At 35.7% G+C, this 22,380-nt stretch overlaps 1 protein-coding gene across 1 annotated transcript in view; it reads right to left on the reverse strand.

The window, feature by feature from the left end:
- LAMA2 (laminin subunit alpha 2) overlaps positions 1-22,380 on the reverse strand; it is a 605,756-nt gene that overhangs the window by 242,243 nt on the left and 341,133 nt on the right. The window contains exons 13-16 of the mRNA XM_060167667.1: positions 17,146-17,247; positions 15,539-15,750; positions 6,808-6,919; positions 1,074-1,187 (exon numbers count right to left, since the gene is read on the reverse strand). Coding sequence (XP_060023650.1) covers positions 1,074-1,187; positions 6,808-6,919; positions 15,539-15,750; positions 17,146-17,247 — 540 coding nt within the window. The remainder of the gene's footprint in view (positions 1-1,073; positions 1,188-6,807; positions 6,920-15,538; positions 15,751-17,145; positions 17,248-22,380) is intronic.

The raw sequence follows: 22,380 nt of genomic DNA on the forward strand, positions 1-22,380 counted from the left end.
CAATGCCATTTGAAAAATCTACTGATCCACAAATTAAGGCTATCACGCTTTATACTGCAATGCAATTAAACAAAATCTTCTATACAGAAAACAGAAAGAGCATCAATAAACCTAAATGCCAAATCACATTGAAACAAAAGCCCTGAATTTTCATTTTGGATTTTTCCCAGAAGCTTTTAAGTAGAAGAAAAAGGGTGGGGGGAAGAATGAGCAAGAGAAAGAGAGAACATTAAGAAATACAGATAACAGAGTCTGCCTTAAATTCTACAGGGAAATGAGAGTATGATATCTTCCTAAACTGCCACCATTTCAAATTGTGTTTCTGCAAGACTAATGAAATGAGAAGTGTTGTTTCAAGCTTCATGCCATGTCAGACAGTATAAAACTAACATGCCCTTGAGTTAATCAGAATTGTCTATTCAGTGTAATTCTCTAATCCAAAAGCTTCTTAGCAGGATGGAAAGTACTTTGCCTTTTGCAGAGCTTTTTTTCTGGTTGAAGTATAGACTTAATTGTAAAAGGAGTAAGGAGCTCTGGTGAATATGTATTGCATATATTTATGATTTTTTAATCTATATATGTTGCTTTGTATTTAGTTACATGCTGACATTTGACAATAAAAAAATGTAGTATTCCCTCATTTTCAAAGTGACAAAAACTGAATTATGCCTGTTACAGAGGTTACATTTTATACTTTTCATATTATGGGGATATAAATTATTTCCTGTTACAGAAATACAGTCTATTTTTTGGTAGATTTATGGAAAGGATTGAAACCATATATATTTGTGGTAGAAAGGTATCCCAGTCATTAGTTATGCTTTATTATGATGTATCTGATCTTAATTCAATTCTTAGACTAATATGAATAAACACTTTCTAATGCTTGTTAGTCAGGGAGACCACGTATGAAAGAACGTTCCCAGCTTCCAACTCAGTTCAATATAAAGAGTGCCATCAAATCACTTCCTGACTCAAGTATTTAAAGCCCCAAAGGTAGTAACTGAATTGCAGGGCCTATTGAGCTGACTTCAGCCCTGTCAATCAGCATCTCCAAAGGAGAAAGCACTTACCAGGCATTCTCCAGTGATATCATCACAGGATTCCGCGTGACCAAAGCACTGACAGGGTTCACAGATGCCACCAAAAATAGTGCCGTTAACTCGTCTGTGCCTAGGCCAACAAGACTGAAAGGAAGATAAGGCTTCAAGTTAGTCTCAGGGATTTTTTAGAAGTTTGCTTTTTGTCTTTATTGGATAAAGGAAAATATTTAGGTAGCAAACCCAGCAAATGTGCTTGTCAAAGCACTGCCATTATGGAAATATTGCTACAGAGCTATTCCTCTTGACATGGGAGCTTCATACTAACCTTAGTGTTATTGGCAGGTATGAGATTAGAAGAAGCATTAGCTTGATGTCTCTTCTGAAATAGCAAAATAAAGCAGAGATATAAAGAACTGAAACATGACAGTCGCAAAGTAAAAAGCACAGATAAGAAAATGGAAGAAAAAGTACTGAAAAAAAGCAGCCGACAGAAATGGACTCTTCAGAACCTTAGCCTAAGAGAGCACCTAATGTCATTCCAAGGAATATAGATTCTCTGGAGTGACCTCTCTTTCCCACGTACAAACTGCCCATAACTCTGTCCCTTTCAGAAAATCTTTGCAGTCATTTGGAAGAAAGGTAGCATCCGCTCTTAACATTTGATCACACACACATATATAATTTATACCTCTCATTCTCAACTTCCTCCATCCTATTATGCTTTCTCAAATTTACACAAAATAGTTTATGATTTATTTACCATATATTTATTCCCTTGATATTTTATTTTATGGCATTATTCTACTAGAACTCTACTTATATCTATCATTTCCTTTCTAAGTGTGAGACACTTTACCGTCCAAAAATAGAATTCTGATTAGAAAAAGGGTATTTGGGCCATACAGTATCTGTGTGTCTGTGCTGGCTTTCAGTTCACGTCATGTTTAAGTTTCTCTTCCGTGCGGGTCACTATAAATTGGACAGGATGCAAAATAAGGGGACAAACTTCACTGCCCTCTAGGAGGTTATGATCTCCATCAAGTTAAAATTGCATTTTGTGCGTTATTTACCATATTTCTGGATGGTTAACTATGACATAATATATCATGAAAAGGCCTTTTTTTTCCCAGTTGAAAGTGGAAACAAGAGAGAAACCACTGAAGTAATAAATAATATAGAATTGTGTTGTGTATTGTTGGAAATGTTCCTTCTGCCTCAGGATATGAGGACTCTTAAATGTGAACATCGATAGCAAACACATTAAAAAAAAAGGATAAGCTGATACTTCATATTTGAAAGGAAAACAAAACAACTTTCCTCTTAATTTGCGCAGTACAGAAAAGGTGTCAATTTTCTAACCTCTTCTAATAATTTCTCCTCATTAAAACTGTTGTCACCCTAGACTCATTATAGAAGAGATTTTGTAATGTAATATATATTTCTAAAAACTGGTGAAGCTACATATCCAGAAGGGGGTAGAAATTAAGGGTGATGATAACAAGGAGAGAACTGATTTACTCTTTTCAGGACAAATATTCATGGAATTGTCATTAATAAGTTATATATATATATATATCTGCAAATGTACTACTCCATTTGTACATGTACTCCATCTTCTTTCTTCAAATTTCCCAACTCTTTACACCTCTCTCTTAGCCAGTAATTTCATCTCATTAGTCACAGAGAAAATTAAAGCCATTGGCAGCCAAATTTCCACTACCAAGTCCACGAGCATAAGTGTATAATTCCATTTGTCATATTCCCCTCTGGAACAGGCATGCAGGATTCTTCATCCTCTCAAAGGAATATCACTGCACTTGTAATCTGTATTCCATTATCTATTGTCTTCCCAGTATTTCCTCTCTGTGCTGCATCAGTAATAGCTTTCCTTTCTGTTGGATCATTACTATCGGCTTGAAAATATGATCTAGCGTCCCCGTCAAAAATCAGCTAATAGAAAAAAAAGACAAAATTACTTCCTTAATATCCTATAACTTTCAGTTACCTCCCTGTTTTTCTTTTCAGTAAGACTGCGCTAAAAAGAATGGATATATATATATATATATATATATATATGTATGTATAACTGATTCACTTTGCTGTACACCTGAAACTTTCACAACACTGTAAATCAACTATACTCCGATAGAAGTTTAAAACAAGAAAAAAACTAAAAAAAAAATGTTTTTTCTTCCTCACTTCCCTTTTATGCTTCATTCCATCCTAATCAGTCCTGTGCTATCACCACTTGATTAAAACTGCCCTGGTCCATGCCACCAAATTCCAGGGAGCCAAACCTAATACACAATTCTACAATCAACACCTTATTGTTCTCTCATCAAGATATGGTTTAGTTGATTCCTATCTCCCTCAAAAGTCCTCTTCTAGAAACTTCCATGATATTACAGTCCCAAAGTTTCCGCCCCATTTCTTTGCTGTCTCCTCTGCTTCAACCTACTTCTCATTGTCAGGAGCTCCTGGGGGCTTAGTCACTTTTCTTTTTCTTTCCACAGTTTCTCCCAGGTCATTTTATTTAGTCCCCTAGTTGATGATTCCTTCTAAATACATATCTATAGACCAGACAGATATTCTGAGTTCAGGACCTACATTGGACATGGACAATACACTTCACAGCTCTTTCAAACCTAATATTTCCAAAATGGATCATTGATTTCATCCTCCCCATCACAGCTGTTCCTCTCCCAGTTTTCCTCAGCTCAGTAAATGGCACCACATCCAATTGCTCAAGCTCATCATCTGACTCATTCTTAAAGCCTTCAGTTTTTTCAACTCTCCCATGGCATGTCTATCAGATCAGTAAGTCCTATTGGTTCTACTACCAAAATATATTTAGAATAAACACATGTCTTTCTACATCCTCTGTCATTATACTAACAAACCACTATCATCACTGCATTCTACCACAGTAGCATATTAACCATTTTCCTTCCTACCATTCCTGCCATGTACAATAGGTTCTACACACTGTAGTTATAATGACTTTTTCAAAAAAATATAAAACTCAGATCATGGCATCACCCAGCTTAAAGCCTTCTTTCCATTGCATTTAGAATAAAACCACAAGTTCTTATCATGCATGCAAAGCTCTGAATGGCCAGCCTCCTTCAATCATACCTTGTGCCACTTTCTTACTTGCTTACTATAAGCTTCAGCCATACCTGCCCCAACTCAGCTCCTTGCCGACTCCAAACTCTGTTTCATTTCCTCCTCAGCTCCTTTACCTAAGCTGACCCTAAACTCAGTTTAGATGCTACCGCCTCAGAAAACCTTCCTGACAACCTCTCATAAAGTAGTCCCTCACATCTAATCTTCCTATACCCATTCTCAGTACCTCTATCAAGGCACCCTGTTTATTTTCTTCATTGAATTTATCATATTTATCTAAATTTTCTTTGTGGCATCATATAGAAGAGGGAACTGAGATTTGAATCAAAACAACTTTTTTTAGTACCCAACTTTGCTTTCACTTCCTCACCTGTTCCACTTGTCAAGTGAAATGAATTATGATGATACTAGGAAAGTATGAAAATATTTGAAAGATGAACTGTGGGGGGATTTATAAGAAGTAGAAATGAGGAAGAAAAAGATTCTGAATCAACATTGTGGACCCAAACAAAACAGAAGAGAACAATTTTATAATGGAGTTATAGAATGTGTTTTTGGTAAGCTAGAATTAAGACATTAATAGTCTTTGGAGTTTACTCAGCTTTTAAAGGATCCAGGGATATTAGTGATAACAAAACTAGAGTGCCTGGCGTTAGGAACTCAATAAAAAAGCAAATGAATTTAGGAAAGGATAGGAATAGATAATAGTGAGTTTAAGGATAGGAAGTTTCAAAGAAAAGAAGGAATTATTAGAGAGTAGAAAAAACTAAGAAGCCAGAGAGAAACTCCAGAGTTCATTGTCTTCTGATTCAACCAAATTCTTTTATGGATTCCGAAGTAACTTGATTTATCAATTATCATGTGAGAGGCACAGGAAGGTTTTCTTATCCCTGCTCTGCTTCTTTGTTCTGACTCTCCCACACTCGCTTGCTTCTCTCTCTTCCTACCTAATTGTTACCATTATTTAGCATCCAATTTGAGGTTTTTCCACCCTAGGATACTTTCTGTGACGTCTCTCTCCACTGGAATTGCTCATCTCTTTGAAAGATTATTGCACTTAAGTTCTGTACCACTTACTGGTGCCTTAATTATATAGTGCTGTGATCCAATTTTTCATAGGTATTTGTTCTGTCTCCCTAAACAGACTGTTAGCTCTTTAAGAACAGGGATTGTGGTGTAATCTTCTTGATAATCCCCTCAGCATCTAGGGCAGAATTTACCAAAGATTCTTAATAAATACTTTTGAAGAAAGAAAAGAAGAAACAAAATGCATAACCAATTAAATAATTCTAATATTCAGACAATTTTAGATTCAATGGGCATTTTAAATTTGTATAAAAGATGATGAGGAGCACTGAGAGTAACCAATGCGGGAATAAGTGCTAAACCAAGAATAGAATCAAGGTATTTATTATTTCAGTTGAAATAAGAACATAAAGGTTCAAAGAGAGCTTGCTGGTTTGAAATAAAAACTGCTAGGCTCTTAATAAAAAAATACTTTTCATCAAGTACAGTATTTATTTTACATGTAAAATCAAATTTGGGTTGACAGAGCTAATTCATTTCCATGATTATTTTTCTCTTCTCTATTTGAATTTTGGAAAAGTGACAGTGAATTACATTTAGTTTTATTTCCGAATAGGTGAATCTGAGCCCAGTTAAAGAAAACACATTTGTCACCAATATGACTCTAAGCCCTGAGTATCCTCTCGTAGCATGCATTATTTTAAAGTACAAGAGAAACGACAAAGCAAGGCCTAGGGTATTTCTGTAAATGGCATAATGGGATAGTGTGCTGAAGTGGAACATCTTGGTACAGTCAGATGATTCCTTAAAGGCACCATTTTTAAAGAATTTAAGTTCCCATTTATCCGCAAGCCATGCCCTCTATAAGGGAAATGGTGTTTATATTTTTTTGACCAGATTTCAAGTAAAATCAATTTTCAAACTACCTAAAGAAAATGCATAAAAGTAAATAAAAATTATTACCTTAGAATGACACACTGTGACATTAAGTAAGGAACATTAATCTTATTATAAATCTAGAATATTGAGACAGCAATAAATATCTCAAACTTTAGGTGCTAAACAAATCAAAGACCTGTAGGAAATTTTCTAGATCAAGGTATTTCTTCCATATATTATGTTCTGGACATTTTAAAGACTGAGCCCTTCAGATGACTGTGATTTGGTTGTATTCTTAGGAATAAAGTAGATTAAAAAATGGATTAAAAAATGTGGAAAGGGTGAAAAAGAAAAGAAATAGTGCTAAATTCCTCGTAAGTACTCAGGTGGAAATGAAAGAGAAATATATTGAAATATTATTCCACCATCATTTATCCTATTTCATCAACAGATTAAATCAAAAACAAACACTTAAAGAAACATCAGATTTTTAGCTATATGTCATAATGCAAAATATCTCTACAAGAAACCTGATTTCAAGATGGCATTACATGAGTAACACTATTTGAAAGTCATGACTTTTTCGCAGACGTTGGAGTTTCTTCTTTAACTAATAATACACTATCATTTGTGCAATCCTTGATGAAAAAACTAAGCTTATTTTAGAATAGTTTATGGAAAATAATGCTGAAGGAACTTAGAATGCACTGAAGCTATATTCTTGCAAACTTACTTCACAGGAGGAGCCAGTATACCCTGATGGACATTGACAAACTTCCACAGCTGCTGCAATGCTTCTGTCAGTAGGATAGGGGACAGCAGATTCAAGGCCAACAGAGCTCAGCCTGGAGCAGAAGGAAAAAGAAATGGTAAATAAGCAACAGACTCCTAGGTGTTACATCCCTTGAGGAATAGTACAGAAACAATGATGTAAATATAAGCAAATTTTTATGTTTAAAAAGAAGGCAAATGAATATCCATAACTTGATGCTCTGGTCATTCATCATATTAGGCAAAGTCAGCCCAGTTAAAGGTGCTCACAACCAGTACCACAATCAAATGTTGAAAAGATAGGACTATTCTTGCTCATTTCTTGGTTTTTGGCTATGTGTTTTGATTCCACCACCCCCCCCCCTTTTTTTTTGAGATACAGAGTTTAAAATCATAGTTGAAGGGCTTCCCTGGTGGTGCAGTGGTTAAGAATCCGCCTGCCAATGCAGGGGACATGGGTTCGATTCCTGGTCTGGGAAGATCCTACATGCCGTGGAGCAACTAAGGCCATGTGCCACAACTACTGAGCCTGTGCTCTAGAGCCCACGAGCCACAACTACTGAATCTGTGCACCCTAGAGCCTGCGCACGCCGCAACCACAGAGCCCATGTGCTGCAACTACTGAAGCCCGCGCACCTAGAGCCTGTGCTCCCCAACAAGAGAAGCCACCACAACGAGGAGCCTGCGCACTGCAACAAAGAGTAGCCCCCGCTCGCCACAACTAGAGAAAGCCCGTGCACAGCAACGAAGACTCAACGCAGCCAAAAAAAAAAAAAACATAGTTGAAGGAATTTTTAAAACAGAAAACACTCATATGACTGACTTATTTTTAATATTTAAACTAGATAAGCAGAAGGACATAATATTAATATTCAGTCCAACATTTTAAATTTAAAGAAAAATGGAAGCAAAAAAAAAAAGAAAAAGAAAGAAAAGAAAGATGGAAATTATTTTGGTTGCTTTTTCTCAGAGATAGATCTTCATGTTGGTAGGTAAAAGTGAAACTTTTTCAAATGCTCAGTTGAATTAGTTAGAACTATTTTCCTAAATTGTTTTGGGCCTAAATTAAATTCGCTGTTTTCTGTACTTACGGGCTTCACTTTATTGGCACTTCTGTACGATCTGGTGATTTTAGCACAGAGATTTGGTATCATTCATTATTCCTAGGAAAAGCTGGTTTGGTCAAACTGAAAAATGCTGTTACATAAATAGTATATATGTATAGTGTGTGTATGTATTTCTTTCCAAATATGCAACCAATATACATTCACAATTTAAATAAATGTTATTAGTGTCTTATTGGCTTTTCCCCGTTAAAAAAAACAAAATGTAAAATCTTCATTGTTAAGAACACAAACTCAGAAGTCAGACAGATCAAGATTCATATCCTGTCTCTGACATCTACCAGTCCCGTAGCCTAGGAAAAATTATTTAACATCTCTTGGCCTCAATATCATCATCTATGTAATGGAGATAAAACAAGAGTCCATACACGATGAGCTTGATTAAAGGATTAAATGAAATAATGAATGTAAAGCTCTTGATATAGTACATAACTCATATACGTGGTTATAAAATGCTAGGCATTTTATTAACATATATTGACTGCTGCAACAGGATCAAAATGACTACATGAGTAGTATAAGAAATACTATTTCCATCCCCAAAACTAGATTTTTGTCATTTTAATGTATTAAAATAAATTTTAAATAAACTCTAAGAGCACAAAATTAAATGACTGCTATTGATTCATAATGATAATTATTGTTTTTTAAAATGACTGATAGATCTCCATAACACATAATATGCCATTATTTAACCATAAAAAAGATGTAACTGATTCTTGCTAGGGTATGCATTTTTAGTTGCTTTCTTAAGAGTGGTGGTAGATTTTTATTGTTTGGCGATTCACAATTACCAAAGAGCTTGCCAGTTTGAGAATCTATGTTGTAATCAAGCCAGAGAACAAAGTTAATCACCTCATTAAATGTATCTTCAGAAGTGACAACCTTTAACCAAGTCGTAAGCTTTTCAGCAACAAGTTTCTAAAATCTTTATTGTTTTTACTCCGATTTTCTTAATCCTACAAGCATTAAAAATCACTGTTTTACAGTGTTCAGGTTACACAGAGATTGAAATAATTTTTCAAGCGGTAATTTTTTCCACCAAATCAACTTGTATATGAAGTGTCACTGGCAATATTTTTTTAATTGAGGTGACATTCACATAACATAAACTAACCACTTTCAAGTGTCATTTAATATATTCACAGTGTTGTACAACCAACATCTCTATCTAGTTCCAAACATTTTCATTAGCCCCCTCCCCCTTCCACAATAAAACCCAGTATCTATCAAGCAGTCACACTCTAGTCCACTGTTCCCCCAACCTCTGGCAACTGAGAATCTGCTTCTGTTTCCATGGATTTACCTCTTCTGGATATTTCATACAAATGGACATATATAATACATGACCTTTTGTGTCTGGCTTCTCTCTGTTAGCGTAATGTTTTCAAGGTTCATCTACGTTATAACACATATCAGTATTTCATTCATTTTTATGGATGAGTAATATTCTATTGCATGAATATACCACATTTTCTTATTCCATTCATCTGTTCATGGATGGTTGGCTACTTCTACTTTTAGGCTATTGTAAATATATTGCTATAAACATTTGTATACAACTATTTTTGAGTGCCTGCTTTTAATACTTTGGGGTATATAACGAGGAGTGAAATTCCTAGATCTGGCAATTTTTAACACAACATAAGGTTTGGAAGAGTTACTAAAATAAGGATAGGACTTGTTTATGCTAACATGAGTTTATGACTACTCCTTAAGAACAGAGACCCTGTTGTGTCGTCTCTACCTAGCCTGATCACGTCAATACATGCTCAACACATTTTTGTTGGATGGATGAATCTCTGGATGGATAGAAGGATAGACAGGTAGTGGGTAGATGAATAGACAGATGGATAAATGGATGGATACAAGACCAAATACATACATAAATGAATAAATAAATGGATAGATGAATGGAATGTAGTTATATTACAAACAATGTGTAACATACTCCATAACAAATGATACACTGAAGCCAGGATCCACATTTCAGATGAATAAAATCAGATAAGTAGAAGAAAACTTACTTGTTTTATCTAACAAAGAAAATAAATTGAAAACTGCTAGCATTAGGACTTGAGGCCAGAGGCCAGAACTCATCTGAATTTATTGTGACATCTAATTGCCTGCAATTAATGGACTGTCGCATGACAAACTTGTATTTCTGATCACTTTAATTTCAGAATTAGATGATTTCATGATTACTATACTAGTTGATTATCATACAAAAGACTTTCACAACTTACTAAACAGCAGCCTGGTCAATTGTATATAGATGTAATCCCAGGATTTTCAATATAAAATTAATGAGCAAAACATAAAGAAAGATTACTGGAATGTTTTAAAATAGAAAAATGAGTAATTGACTGCTTTAAGAAACAATTTAAAATAGAACAAAACAAAAACAAAAATATTTTCAACGAACTGCCAACCTTCATTTGTCTTTTGAAACAACAGATGTTCCTCTCCTTAATCTATGTAACCATTTTGAGCTATGAGAAATTTCAACACTCAAACATCTTTCCCAGCAATATTGCACATTAGTATTCACTGAGCAGTCCCAATGTTCATTAGGTTCTGCTATTTGTTAAATGGGATTTTAATGTGTTTAACAGTTTTTAGTGTTACTCATGAAGAAGGCTGCAGTTTATTCTTTTTCTCCCTTCAATATGGTCATTTTATTTTCTTGATACAGGCTGCATTTATTTAAATCCATAATGCTGATAGTAATAAAGTACTAAAGTTTGGAGATGCATGAACTGTCGAAGATCTGTCAACTAAATCAAATGTTTTAGCTGGCTAGTTCTCTTTATTCTCTTTATTATTATGAGTGATGGATGAAGAGAAAAGACATAATTATATAAGCTAGTATTGAAAATATTGGAATCATATAAGAAACACTGTCCTGGAACTGTCTTAAAGATTGTTCTTAATGTTTTTGTTTTCCTATATTTTCCACCAGAGTTAGCTATGTCACGCTTCACACACAAAAAAGAAAAAAACCCAAACTATTCTTTAAACAACAGGACATTCGATCTTAAAACTCTTTTATATTCTTAATTCACCTTTTTTGTATAGAAGATATCTATTTAATTCTACTTAAACAAATGTTACTTCAGGTTCGTCACCATAAAGATTTTATCGCTGTTCAGGTGCTTTGTTCTATTTCATTTTTGACAAAACATAAGATGATGACTTAGAACTTCCTTTAGCCTCTGTCCTGTGGAAGTTCCACAAAGTACTACTCAATTAGTGAAGGCTGATCATTTTTACTTCATTCCTAAAAAGGCAACAGAATCATTCACTGGTTCATTCAATGTCTGAGTGGGCCATCTGGGAACGAGCTAGACATTTTCTCCAAACATTTTCAATCCCATACCAAGTAAGGAAAATAACTGACAGAATCTGCTATTGTTGCAGCCATTCATCAAAAATATATTAAATGCTAATATAAGAATTCATCTCTTCCTCCCTAGTTCCACCAGGATGCTCTATGCACACTTCCACTGCACTCTTTATTATACTACCATAAACGTTACTACATGTCTGCCTTTCATACTCGACTATGCCTTCTTTGGATTCAATGATCCTTTATCCATCTTTGTATCCTCTTTCCTTAGCCTAGAACTATCACATAATAATTACTGTGTACTGAGTGTCTTCTGTGCACTATCATGGGAACTTGAGACATAGCTCCTTTAAATATCAATGAAACTAATGTGGTAATCATGTTTTTGTCCACATTTACAAAGCTAGAACCTGAAGCTCAGAGAAGTAAAGTGCCTTGTCACTATAATACCATTAGCAAATGGTGCAGCACAGACTCAAACCCAAACCCAATGGTTAGCCTGTTACTCAACATTGCCTCCCAACATATACTAGATAGCAGGTCAGATGTCTTGGATACATCATTTTCTCACCTTAGCATTCAATCTTGAAAGTTAGGTATTCTTTTTGCCATTTTACAGAAGAGAGAGCTGCAACTCAAATGCACAGGGAAGGCACTCAGTAAATGCTGGCAGACTGAATGAATCCAATGTTACAGAATAGATTTGGGAGGTAGTCAAAGATAATGGGGAGAAAGCACATGTGGGCATAAACCCTGGCTGAACCTCTTCCCAAGAGCAAGTTACATAAATCTTTTTAAGAGCCTGAGAGCCCTCGTCATAATAATTTCTTCAAAATGCGATTACCTGTATCATTAATTTCAAAAGGTAGAAGTATACTACCAACACTATTTCCACAAGCCTCAAAACACTCCTTTCTTTATAAGGATTTTTCTAGATTATTTATTATGTAAATTCTGTGTAATATTTTTGATACCCATGCCAAAAAATTTACTATTAAAAGTCACGTGAAAACATCTTGCCTTGGAGAAATTTCGTATTTCTTTTCAAGCAATAAAGACACATGGGTTGCATCAGAATAAAGTCATGATGGGCTCAGTTATGCTGTGGTAACAGACAACTCCAAATTCTCAGTGGCTTAACAGAAAACAAAAGTTTACTCATGTGAAATCCTCTACAGGTCTGGGTAACTATTCCGGGTAGCTGACCTATGTGTGCTGTCAATATTTCAGGCTGTTTTGATCTTCTGGTAGCTAAGTAAGCTCCACAGAGTCTCAAACTGGCAATTCAATGCTTTTCCAGGGCTTGGGGGGAGGAGGAGAGGAATAATACATCATTTCAGCTCAGATTTCATTGGCCAAACCAAGTCCTATGACCACATCTACCCTCAAAGGAAATGCAATATTCCAAAAGGAGGAGATTAAAAATTTGATGAACTGTACTAATGTCTGCTATAGGGTATAAGAAAAAATATCAAGCTAAATATCAAGGATGCTACTAAAAACAAGGTTTAGTGAATTTAAAGGAGAAAGATACACAGGTTAAGTTGATTTCTCTTACATTCTTAAAGGAAGAATGAAAAATTTTCCATTTTTATCTTCATCTTATCAATGAGGGCAATGAGAAGGAAATCAATTAATTTTATCGTATGGGCCTCTCAGCATTGTCGAAAAGAATGACAGCAAAAATGGTCTCAGTTTTAGAAATATCAGTCCATGCTTTATTCTAGATGTCTCCAAGTCTTAACGGTACTTGGAAAAAATGGTATTCCCTGGAATGATGCAGGTCAGATAGAAAGACTTCAGATTTGTGTGCTGATCTGCCATTAGCAAAATGCTTTTGCAGTCCTCTAATTCCATTCTCATAGTGACTTTCTGACGTTGGCAAGCAATTGTCCTCATCCTTATTTTACAGATGAGGTGATTGAATCCAAAGAGGTCAAAATGACACTTATGTTTACAACTATTAAATAGCTAAGTTGAAAACAGAAGTCAAAATCCTGACCTGCAGCCCACTTCTCCCTCCACTATTCAGTTCCAGTTCCTCCATAACAGGAGGAACGTAAGCCCATTTGCTGAGAGAACTACCCTGGAAATAAATCTTCCTTAAGTAATTCTAAACATGAATTTCTGTTGAGATAGCTTCAATTTACTTGTGCTTGCACACAAGCTGTATACCAAGTTGGAAGCCTACTGTGCAAGACAAGTTGAAATCAATTCAAATGATGTTTTACAAATATGACTCAATCTACTAGTAGATAAGAGATAAATAAAATATAACAAGCGTACTGACTCGGGATTCATGCTGACTTTCGGCTCACCTGAAGTGGGTAGGAGTTTCAAATATGATACGGCTTTCACTCCTTGAACCACGGTGCCTTACAAAATGTAGGCCGCAGAAAGCATCGCCTACTTGGATTAGTTCCTGTGTCAGATCCCATAGACACACTCTGTGAACACGTTGTTCGTGTATGGGGAAACCTCAGCAGGCCCAAATGAAACTAGTGATTTTCAGATGGGTAGACACTACAATTATCTGACATGAATCAGGGGGATTCACGTCTTTGGATTAACTAGTCTGAGAAACAATGCTGGCAAAAATAAATAAGTCCCCCAGCCACTTTTTGTCAATTTGCTTGTCATTTATTTTGAAATCCAGAGGACTCATCTCGTTGTACTTGTTAAACATCGTGGCAATCTCTATTTACTAAATGTGAAAAAACATAATTAATTCCTAAGTGCTGCTTCTCATCTTCATGGCATTTTAACCCAGCTTCTAGCAGAATTGACTCTGCAGAAGAGGTACATTGTTTGGCAGTGGTTCTGTTTATGAATCTGAGATACTCTCCTTTGGGAGATGGTAATGATGATTACGCTTAGTTAAAGTACTACAAATGAAAGACAAACTAGGCCATGCAAGCAAATGAAGGAGGTAGGGGAGCATCAGTAATAAAAAAAACCCTTTTGCAGATAAATCAGTATTGGAGACATTGCTTTGATTATGGTTATGCCAAGTTGTCGGTTTGGGGTCACATTTGGTCATCGAATTAACCTGATTTAGGACAAAATTGCCACGAGAGCTTGTGTTATTTACTATTAGAGTAGAAAAGGAGAAAGGAAAAGAGCTCATTTAGACACAAAGTCAAAACTTTGTCAGAAAAATACATCTTTTTTTTTTTTTTTTTTTTTTTTTTTGCGGTACGCAGGCCTCTCAGTGTTGTGGCCTTTCCCGTTGCAGATCACAGACTCCGGACGTGCACGCTCAACGGTCATGGCTCACGGGCCCAGCCGCTCCACGGCATGTGGGATCTTCCCGGACCGGGGCACAAACCCGTGTCCCCTGCATCGGCAGGCGGACTCTCAACCACTGCGCCACCAGGGAAGCCCCATCATTGTTTTAAAAATGAAAAGCACAGCAGCCTACAGTCAGCCCCTTATGGATGTTTGGTTCAAGTCAGGGAGCTCCCTCTTTAAGGAAAAAAAATGGAGAACAGAAAGGAATAATCCTTTGAAAGCGTTCTAGGTAAAGAGCACTTTACATAATTATCACATATAATTTTCACAATGACCCTGAAAGGTAGGCACTATTTTCTCCACTTCACATTTGAAGAAATCAAGTTTCCACAAGGACCAACCACTTGCCAAAGGTCACACATACAATAAGCAATAGAGCTAATTTAATTCCTAGTCAGGTTACCTCCAAAGCTCATACCTTCCTTTATATCATGCAGCCATTACAGTATTACAGTATTTTTTTTTTAAAAAACCTTGTAGTTACTTAAATGAAGGTGCTTATATTTCTCATCATAAACTATATACTATTAAGTCAGAGACGACTGAATTAATTAATGGAAGAAAATATTTTACAAACCACTTTCTGAATACGGGTATCCTGGAATTGTATCACTTTAGTTTTCCACTATCTGAGTCATCATAAAGGAGACTCTTTTCCAGTATAGCATTTCTCAGTATGGGAATCATTCTTATTGCATGCTCTGGCAGAATTGAAAAAGAATCATCAATACTAAAAAATGACTAAGACAAATTCATCTTGGGTATGTAAAATTTTAAAGCTTAATAGAAACACTTTTCAGAAAACCAGTGCTCCGTTCTTATCTACTATTTGAAGACAGCAAACCTTAGGGATCTTCAGTCACTCAGCACATGCGTGTTTGCCCCAAGGTAAATGTGTGAACGCTGGGAGATGCAGTTCTTGAGTTTACCTGAAGATGGCATCCATCCCAAGGCTGTATGTGATTTGTATAAGGACTCTCTTTAAATTCGCAAGCACGGTCATAAACTCTTTCCTACTGACTGGGAAATTTGTGCCATGTATGGTAAATAAATCTTCTTTAAGTGACAACACATTAATATGTTCTTCAGATGGTTGCAGATACACCTCATCTTGGGCTGTGCTGATTCTCAAGTCATTTCCCTAAAGAGAAAAAGAAAGTATAAAAGGGTGAAACTGTGAAGAAAGGGATTCTCTTCTCTGTGGATTATCCTCTGTAGGCTTTTAATTTCAGGTTAGCTTCCCCTGTCAGTCAGCATATTTCTAGTATGTACAAAAGGCAGAGAAAACAATTCAAATATTAGCCTTAACCAGATGCATCACAAAGTATAAGCTTCCTGGTTACGCATGACTTTGCTTCCCCCATTAACTAAAATAATAAATACCTGGCAACTCATAGAGATATGTGATTACAAATGTCTCAGTTTTACAGAAGTGTACAAAAATTGCATATTTCAAATATACTATTTTATGGTGAGTGGGGGTTGTATAGGAAAATAGGGAAGAAAACTTAGAACAGTGTATGAAGCTATTGTTTTAAAGGACTCTTCTATCTGGGGGAAAAACAAACAAACAAGAAAAAAACCTGCAGTTTAATGTTCACAATAGGATAATGATCATTACCATTTGGGTTAACATTTTATCTTAGTTCATTCGTATTAATAATATGTAACTTCTCAACATTTTACATTTAGAGAATCCCTTTTATCTCAAAGGAATTCCATGACATACTTCTAGTTTCATACACATACATATGTAATGATATATATATATCACCCAGATCACTTCATCTAATACTGGGAACATTCATTTTGGGGAAAGAATTTTTTTTATTGATTCTCATGCATGAAAGTTTCAAGACAAAAAACGACAGAGCCTCGTGCTAAATCAACACAGATCCGTTTGGACTCATAAATATGCATGAAATGTGTGATTCTGTGTGAGCTGAGGGGAGGAGGGCATGTGTTATGTGAAAGGAAGAGTATGAGAAAGGATGGAAGACAGCCTTTGTGATAACTTTAGCCTTCTAGCATTTGGGAACTGCCTATGGCCCTCCAAATCCCAAAAGCAGTTTCTCCTATATTTTTCTTACCTAAATTAGGAGTTTTGAATTTGATTTAACTGCACCTAAATAAATGTTTCCTTTTCCATTTACTTCTACCTAATATAAACAAAGAAATAAACAATAAAATCTACTTGGAAGCAAGGAGAGATGGAAAAAGTACAACTATGTAAATCTGCCATTTGCCTAAATACTTTCAGTATCCTTATATTCTTGGGAAAATGGTCATTAAGTTTTAAATTTAAATTCCAAATCTGCTGTAAAACTCCCATTTACCATTGGAACCCAATGCCTATGCTCAGTCTTTTGGTTATGTCTCAGAGTGAAACATAAGACTGGCATAAAAAAATTCCCAAAATATGATATTTTTCTCTAGTAGTATGTAAATTAATGTTAAACTAGCCAAGTAAGGAGTAACCTCAAATAACGTAAGAGTGTAAAGCAGTTAAATATAAATGACACTTTCCATACTCTACCTCTAAGATGAGCATAAGCTGGAGTACGTGTTCTGTATCTTCCTCCTCTTCTTCAAGGTCGTATGATACAGTAAATGTCAATTGTCCTCCAACTGCTGTGAGCTACAAGAGAGGAGATGCGTAATCATTACAGGTCTGGAGGTGGGTCATTAAATCATGTTTTAGTTATTATTTTAAAATTATTGTATTGCTCTAGAGGGCAGGATTTGGAAGAAGCAGAAATCATGAGCGTGCAGAGTGAGAATGATAGACACTTCTTTAGGAGTAACCTTTATACGAACCTTACCCACCAACAGCAAGCCTGACACAAATATAAATTCATGTGCTATTTTCCCTGGTATTGCAGGCTTGCTGAAATAGGTTAAGTTCCAGGGAACCAAACACAGCCCCTCCTGTCATTCTCCTAGTGCGTAGCTTGAGCTTTAAAATTCCCAAACAGAGAAGGATCTTTGTTAAAATTGGGAGATTTCTACCCATCCCTGAGGGTCACTCACTTTCTGTGGGTCTGAATGATTTCAGCAAAGACATCACTCCATTTCACAGGCACTTTACCTAGACTATAAGCTAAGCTGGGAAATGTTGTTGGTCAAAGAAAAAGAAGTGTAGCAGCAAATTTTGTATCATGATAAAATTCAATCAAAACTCCCAAAGAAGATACACTTTCCCCTGTGCAATCAAATATGCTTAGTTTGAATGAATGCTGTTATCCCTTTTCGTTAAACGAACTTCTTTCCTTCCCACATGCATGCCGAGCCCCATACAATGTATGCTTGAGGTTTACATCCTCTGACATTGACAGTAACCTTGCAGAAAGGATAAAAAAATAGGAAAGCAAGATCATTTACAGGATAGGAATCAACACTGGAGCTTGAGTGACAGACTCGATGCAAATGCTACAGTGCTTTTTAAAAAATTCCACCCCAGCATTGTAAATAGACACTCATAAAACAAAGCTGATGATTTGTATTCTGCAGTTTCCTCCATGCTGACAAACAGACACAGCTTCGCAGCCCTAGGCTCTTTGTGGCCTCTCACAGCAGACCCTGACCACAAAGCAATTCCCGATCATGCTCTGGATTGAAGAGGAGGAACCCGGATTCCTCTCAGAGTTGTTCCATAGGGAATGGAACATAGCTCGCCATGGCTGATTAAACAGGGTTTTAAAATTGCAGCTCCTAATGTCTTCTAAGAGCTCATTACAGGGAGCTCTATAAGGAACTAAAATTCAGAAAACTTTTATTCCCCTGCTCCACTGAGAAATAGCCCTATTCTAATGTCTTTTCATATATAAAATAATAAATATCTCTCTGGACTACAGCCCTTGGCATTATTGTGAGTAATGAGGGGTGAATCTATGTAAAAGGTTTTTGGTTCTATTAAGACAAGCTTCCAAAATTTCACATAGCAAGCTTGTTCAAAATCAGCCAGACATTTTCTCAATGACAGGAGTCTAGAAAGGCAGCAGAAAGAATGTTTCATATATTTCAAAGAGGACTTAACTATTCAGAATTTCATAAATTAATAAAAATATTTAGTAGGAGGTAGGGATTGAGTTTGGGAAGAACATTGGGACATAGATCTATAATGTCGTAAACTTTTGAGCTTCCAAATGTGTTTTGATTATTTAAAATTTGGATTACATGTTATTATTCTTCTGGAATATGTTTCTCTAAAAAAAAAAAAGACCAATGTAAATTAATTCTTAATTTCTTAAATCAATTTGAGAAACTTAGAATTAAAGGTAATTCCCACTTTGCCAATAAAAAGAGCCAAAGTGTGTGTAATTTGAGTATCCCAGATGTTAAGACTTAAGATGAAATACAAAAATGTTTGATCTGTTACAATATTTGATTTGTCAATGTATTTTCCATACCTGCTTATAATCAGTCATATAGTATATGAGATAATATAATATGGGAGAGTAATGAGGGTGGAAACGGGGAAAAAAGAACAAATAACTACATAGAAAAAGAGAGGGGCCTTTTGCAGGTCAATGATAATATAAAACATGAACTAAGGAATAGAATTAATTCAACCTATTTTCCTGAGGGCTTATAGTAATAGTAGTAATAATAATAATGAAAAACTGGTTTCACATTTCATAAAAACTTTTTTCCAAACTCTTCCACGCATATTTGATACCCATGCTTTGGCAACATTAGAACCAGTTTTTGAATCATCTAACAATTTTCATGAGTGAATCTATTTTGCTTCCACCTAAGTTGTGAAAAACAGGAAATTTTAAATAGATGCATGATACTGTTACCAGGTTTTTTCCCCAAACCACAAGTGTTCATTTCTATAATATTAAAATCATTGTCTACTTCATTCATCCTAAGGTGTGTATTTATGATCACCTCTATATAACTACTTAGTCAAGTACTTAGGTAATTTTTTAAAAGACTGTTTAAGATATCATCCTTCAATTTAGAGATTGTACCTCCTAGGAATAATTACTTATTCTCTGTTAAACTCCTTTGCCTCTATTTTTCCTTCAACTCCATAAAGTAATCTCTTCATATGCAATAAGACCAAGCACTTCCTGGTGGTGTTTCCAGCTAATGTGTCTTCCCCAAAGAGTATATACCATTGTAAGGTCTTTGTAATGATTCAATTATAAGATAACACCTTCTTTTCTGAGGAATATTGTTTTTTTGGGGAAAAAATTTTGCAAATACTCAGAATATAAGTTGTCCTTTCATATATGGCTTGGATGAGGAGTTCTGTCTCTTCTCCATCAATGTACTGCTCCATATTCCAAATGCCATTTTTACTTGGCTCCCCCACATGCTTGCTTCTCCACTCTCCTATAATTCCTTCAGTATCCCAATCTTCACTCTCTCCATCAAATCAAATGTGCACAGGGCTGCAAGTCATCAATTAACTTTCTTGTCTCCTCTAGCTGTTATCTCTGGTTATTTGTTAGTTTTGCTGTCAAACTCTAAGATATGTGGTATTACACTCGTTTTCTTTATTTCTACCCATCCACCCTTTTTTTATTTTATCAAGCTGCAGCCTGCTTTCCACCCTTAGTACTTCACTAAAAGTGCTTCTTGAAAGGTCATTTATCAGCTTTATCTAGCAACCACTAATGGGCTTTTGTCCAGTTCTATGTGTCATGTGATAATTCTTAAGATTCTTGACTCCTTGGTCTTCTACTACATTAGACTTTTCTGATACTTCTTCCCCTGGAGTACGACAGAGGTCATAACTCTGTCTCTGTGATAGATACATTTTTCTTTTATTCTATACTCAGTGTATGGATGTCTCCAAGACTCTTACTCTCTTTTGGTTATCCTTTCTTATTGACTTTCCATTCCTCGCTCATGGATCGAATTATGTTCATACCTGGTTTCTCAATCTGTATCTTCTATCCTGTCCCATGTCCCTGTATTAATTTGCTCCTGGTGTCATAACAAAGGACCAGTGACTGGGTAAACAACAGAAATCTGAGATCAAGATGTCAGCAGGGTTGGTTTTTCTTAGGCCTCTCACCTTGGCTTGTATTATAGATGGTCATCTTTTTCCTGTGTTCTTCCATGGTCTTCCTTCTGTGTTTGTCTCTGTCCTAATTTCCTCTTCTTATAAGGACAACAGTCATAGTGTATTAGGGACCACACTAAGAACCCCATTTTAACTTAATTAATTAATTGGAATAAAAGATCCTTTCTCCAAATACAGTCATATTTTGAGGTTCTGGGAGTTAGGACTTCAACATACAATTTTGGGGAACAATTCAGCCTGTAACAGTTCTGTACTGAATGATTGTTCAGTAATGTATCACACACTCAACATACCCAAAGTTAATCTTATTATCTGGGTCTTCCCAGGAAACAACTATTTTCTTAACTTTCATGAAGCATGGGTCAAGCCAATTGCTTTGTTTCTCTACTGTAATTTGGAAACCATAGGTACAACATAATATTGTTTTCACTTTATTTTCTGTATCAGATTAGTGCCTCAATCCTATTTCTTGAAATGCTTCTTGTCTAACTTTCTGTTCCCATTGCTACATCCCACTCACTAGGTCCTCATCAAGCATTTGAATTCAATTCCCTGACTTCAGTCTTCTTTTTTGGGGAAAGTGTTATCAACAATTACTTCTGTTATTGCACTTGCCTAATGAAGAACCTCTAGTGGCCCTGGGATCTATGGTATCATTCAAGTTTCTATGCAGTTTCAATACTCTGTAGGATCTATCTAGCCCCCTGTTCACAAAATCTGTGCAGAGCTGTCCCAGGCACTTCAGTAAACTCACAAAGGCACTGTGGGATGTTGTAAATGTTTGAAGGAAATACAGCAATACTGTATAATGGTTGGACACCACACAAACAACTAGCTCTATGTAGTCCACAATTTTAACAGATAGTTCTATATTTCTCTAGAGGATGTTCTCAAAATTTTGAGCTATGTTTTTGTTTACTTGCATTTTCAGCCATGTCATATCTTTGTTAAGCAAAGTTTTCAGTGGATGCTGTGATAAACAAAAACAAAAACAAGCATTGTACAAAAATCAATGTGAAACAGAAAATAAAGGCAGCAATGTCTGATCTGATTCTCGGTTTTGAGAACTTGAATATTACTCAGCAAGAAAGATCCCATTAGTAAGTAATTGTGGTAATTTATGAAGAAAAGAAATTATTGTCTAAATTTATGTGCATTATTTTTTAATGACTGCTAAGTTGTTAAATTACAAATATTTATTAAGTTGTTTAGCCCTAACTACTGCAGCATATTTCAGTTGGTCTAGAAGGCATTGTGAGAAAAATATGGAGACACTAAGAATACCACAAATTGAAAAAGTTTCAGAACTCCCAATCTAGCCTCTGTATCTATCCATTCTGCTACTTATGTGTGCTTCAAGTAATTTTCCTGCTGCAATTCTCATTCCTACAGCTCTCTGACCATTCAAATGCTGCTTTTCTTTCTTTGCCTGGTTGATGTCCTGCTGGACAGAAGACTGAGGGAAAAAAGTTCTTTCAGTGATATTCTTAAAGTCTACTGAGAAGTCAGTGGCAACCACAACTAGTAAAAGAACTAAAGGACAGAAGAACAGGTAGAGCTCTGTATAAACCAACTCATCCAATAACATTAAAGAATTCTAACCATACATCACATGACATTGGTAAGTTATGTGTACTGTGCATAACTTTAACTTTCCACAATCTTGGACTTTGTAGACTCTATTAATTTTACATTTGAGGTTTTCATATTAGTCCTTTTTGGGGACAACAC

The sequence above is a fragment of the Lagenorhynchus albirostris genome, chromosome 12 (assembly GCF_949774975.1).
Source record: "Lagenorhynchus albirostris chromosome 12, mLagAlb1.1, whole genome shotgun sequence".
NCBI lineage: Eukaryota > Metazoa > Chordata > Mammalia > Artiodactyla > Delphinidae > Lagenorhynchus > Lagenorhynchus albirostris.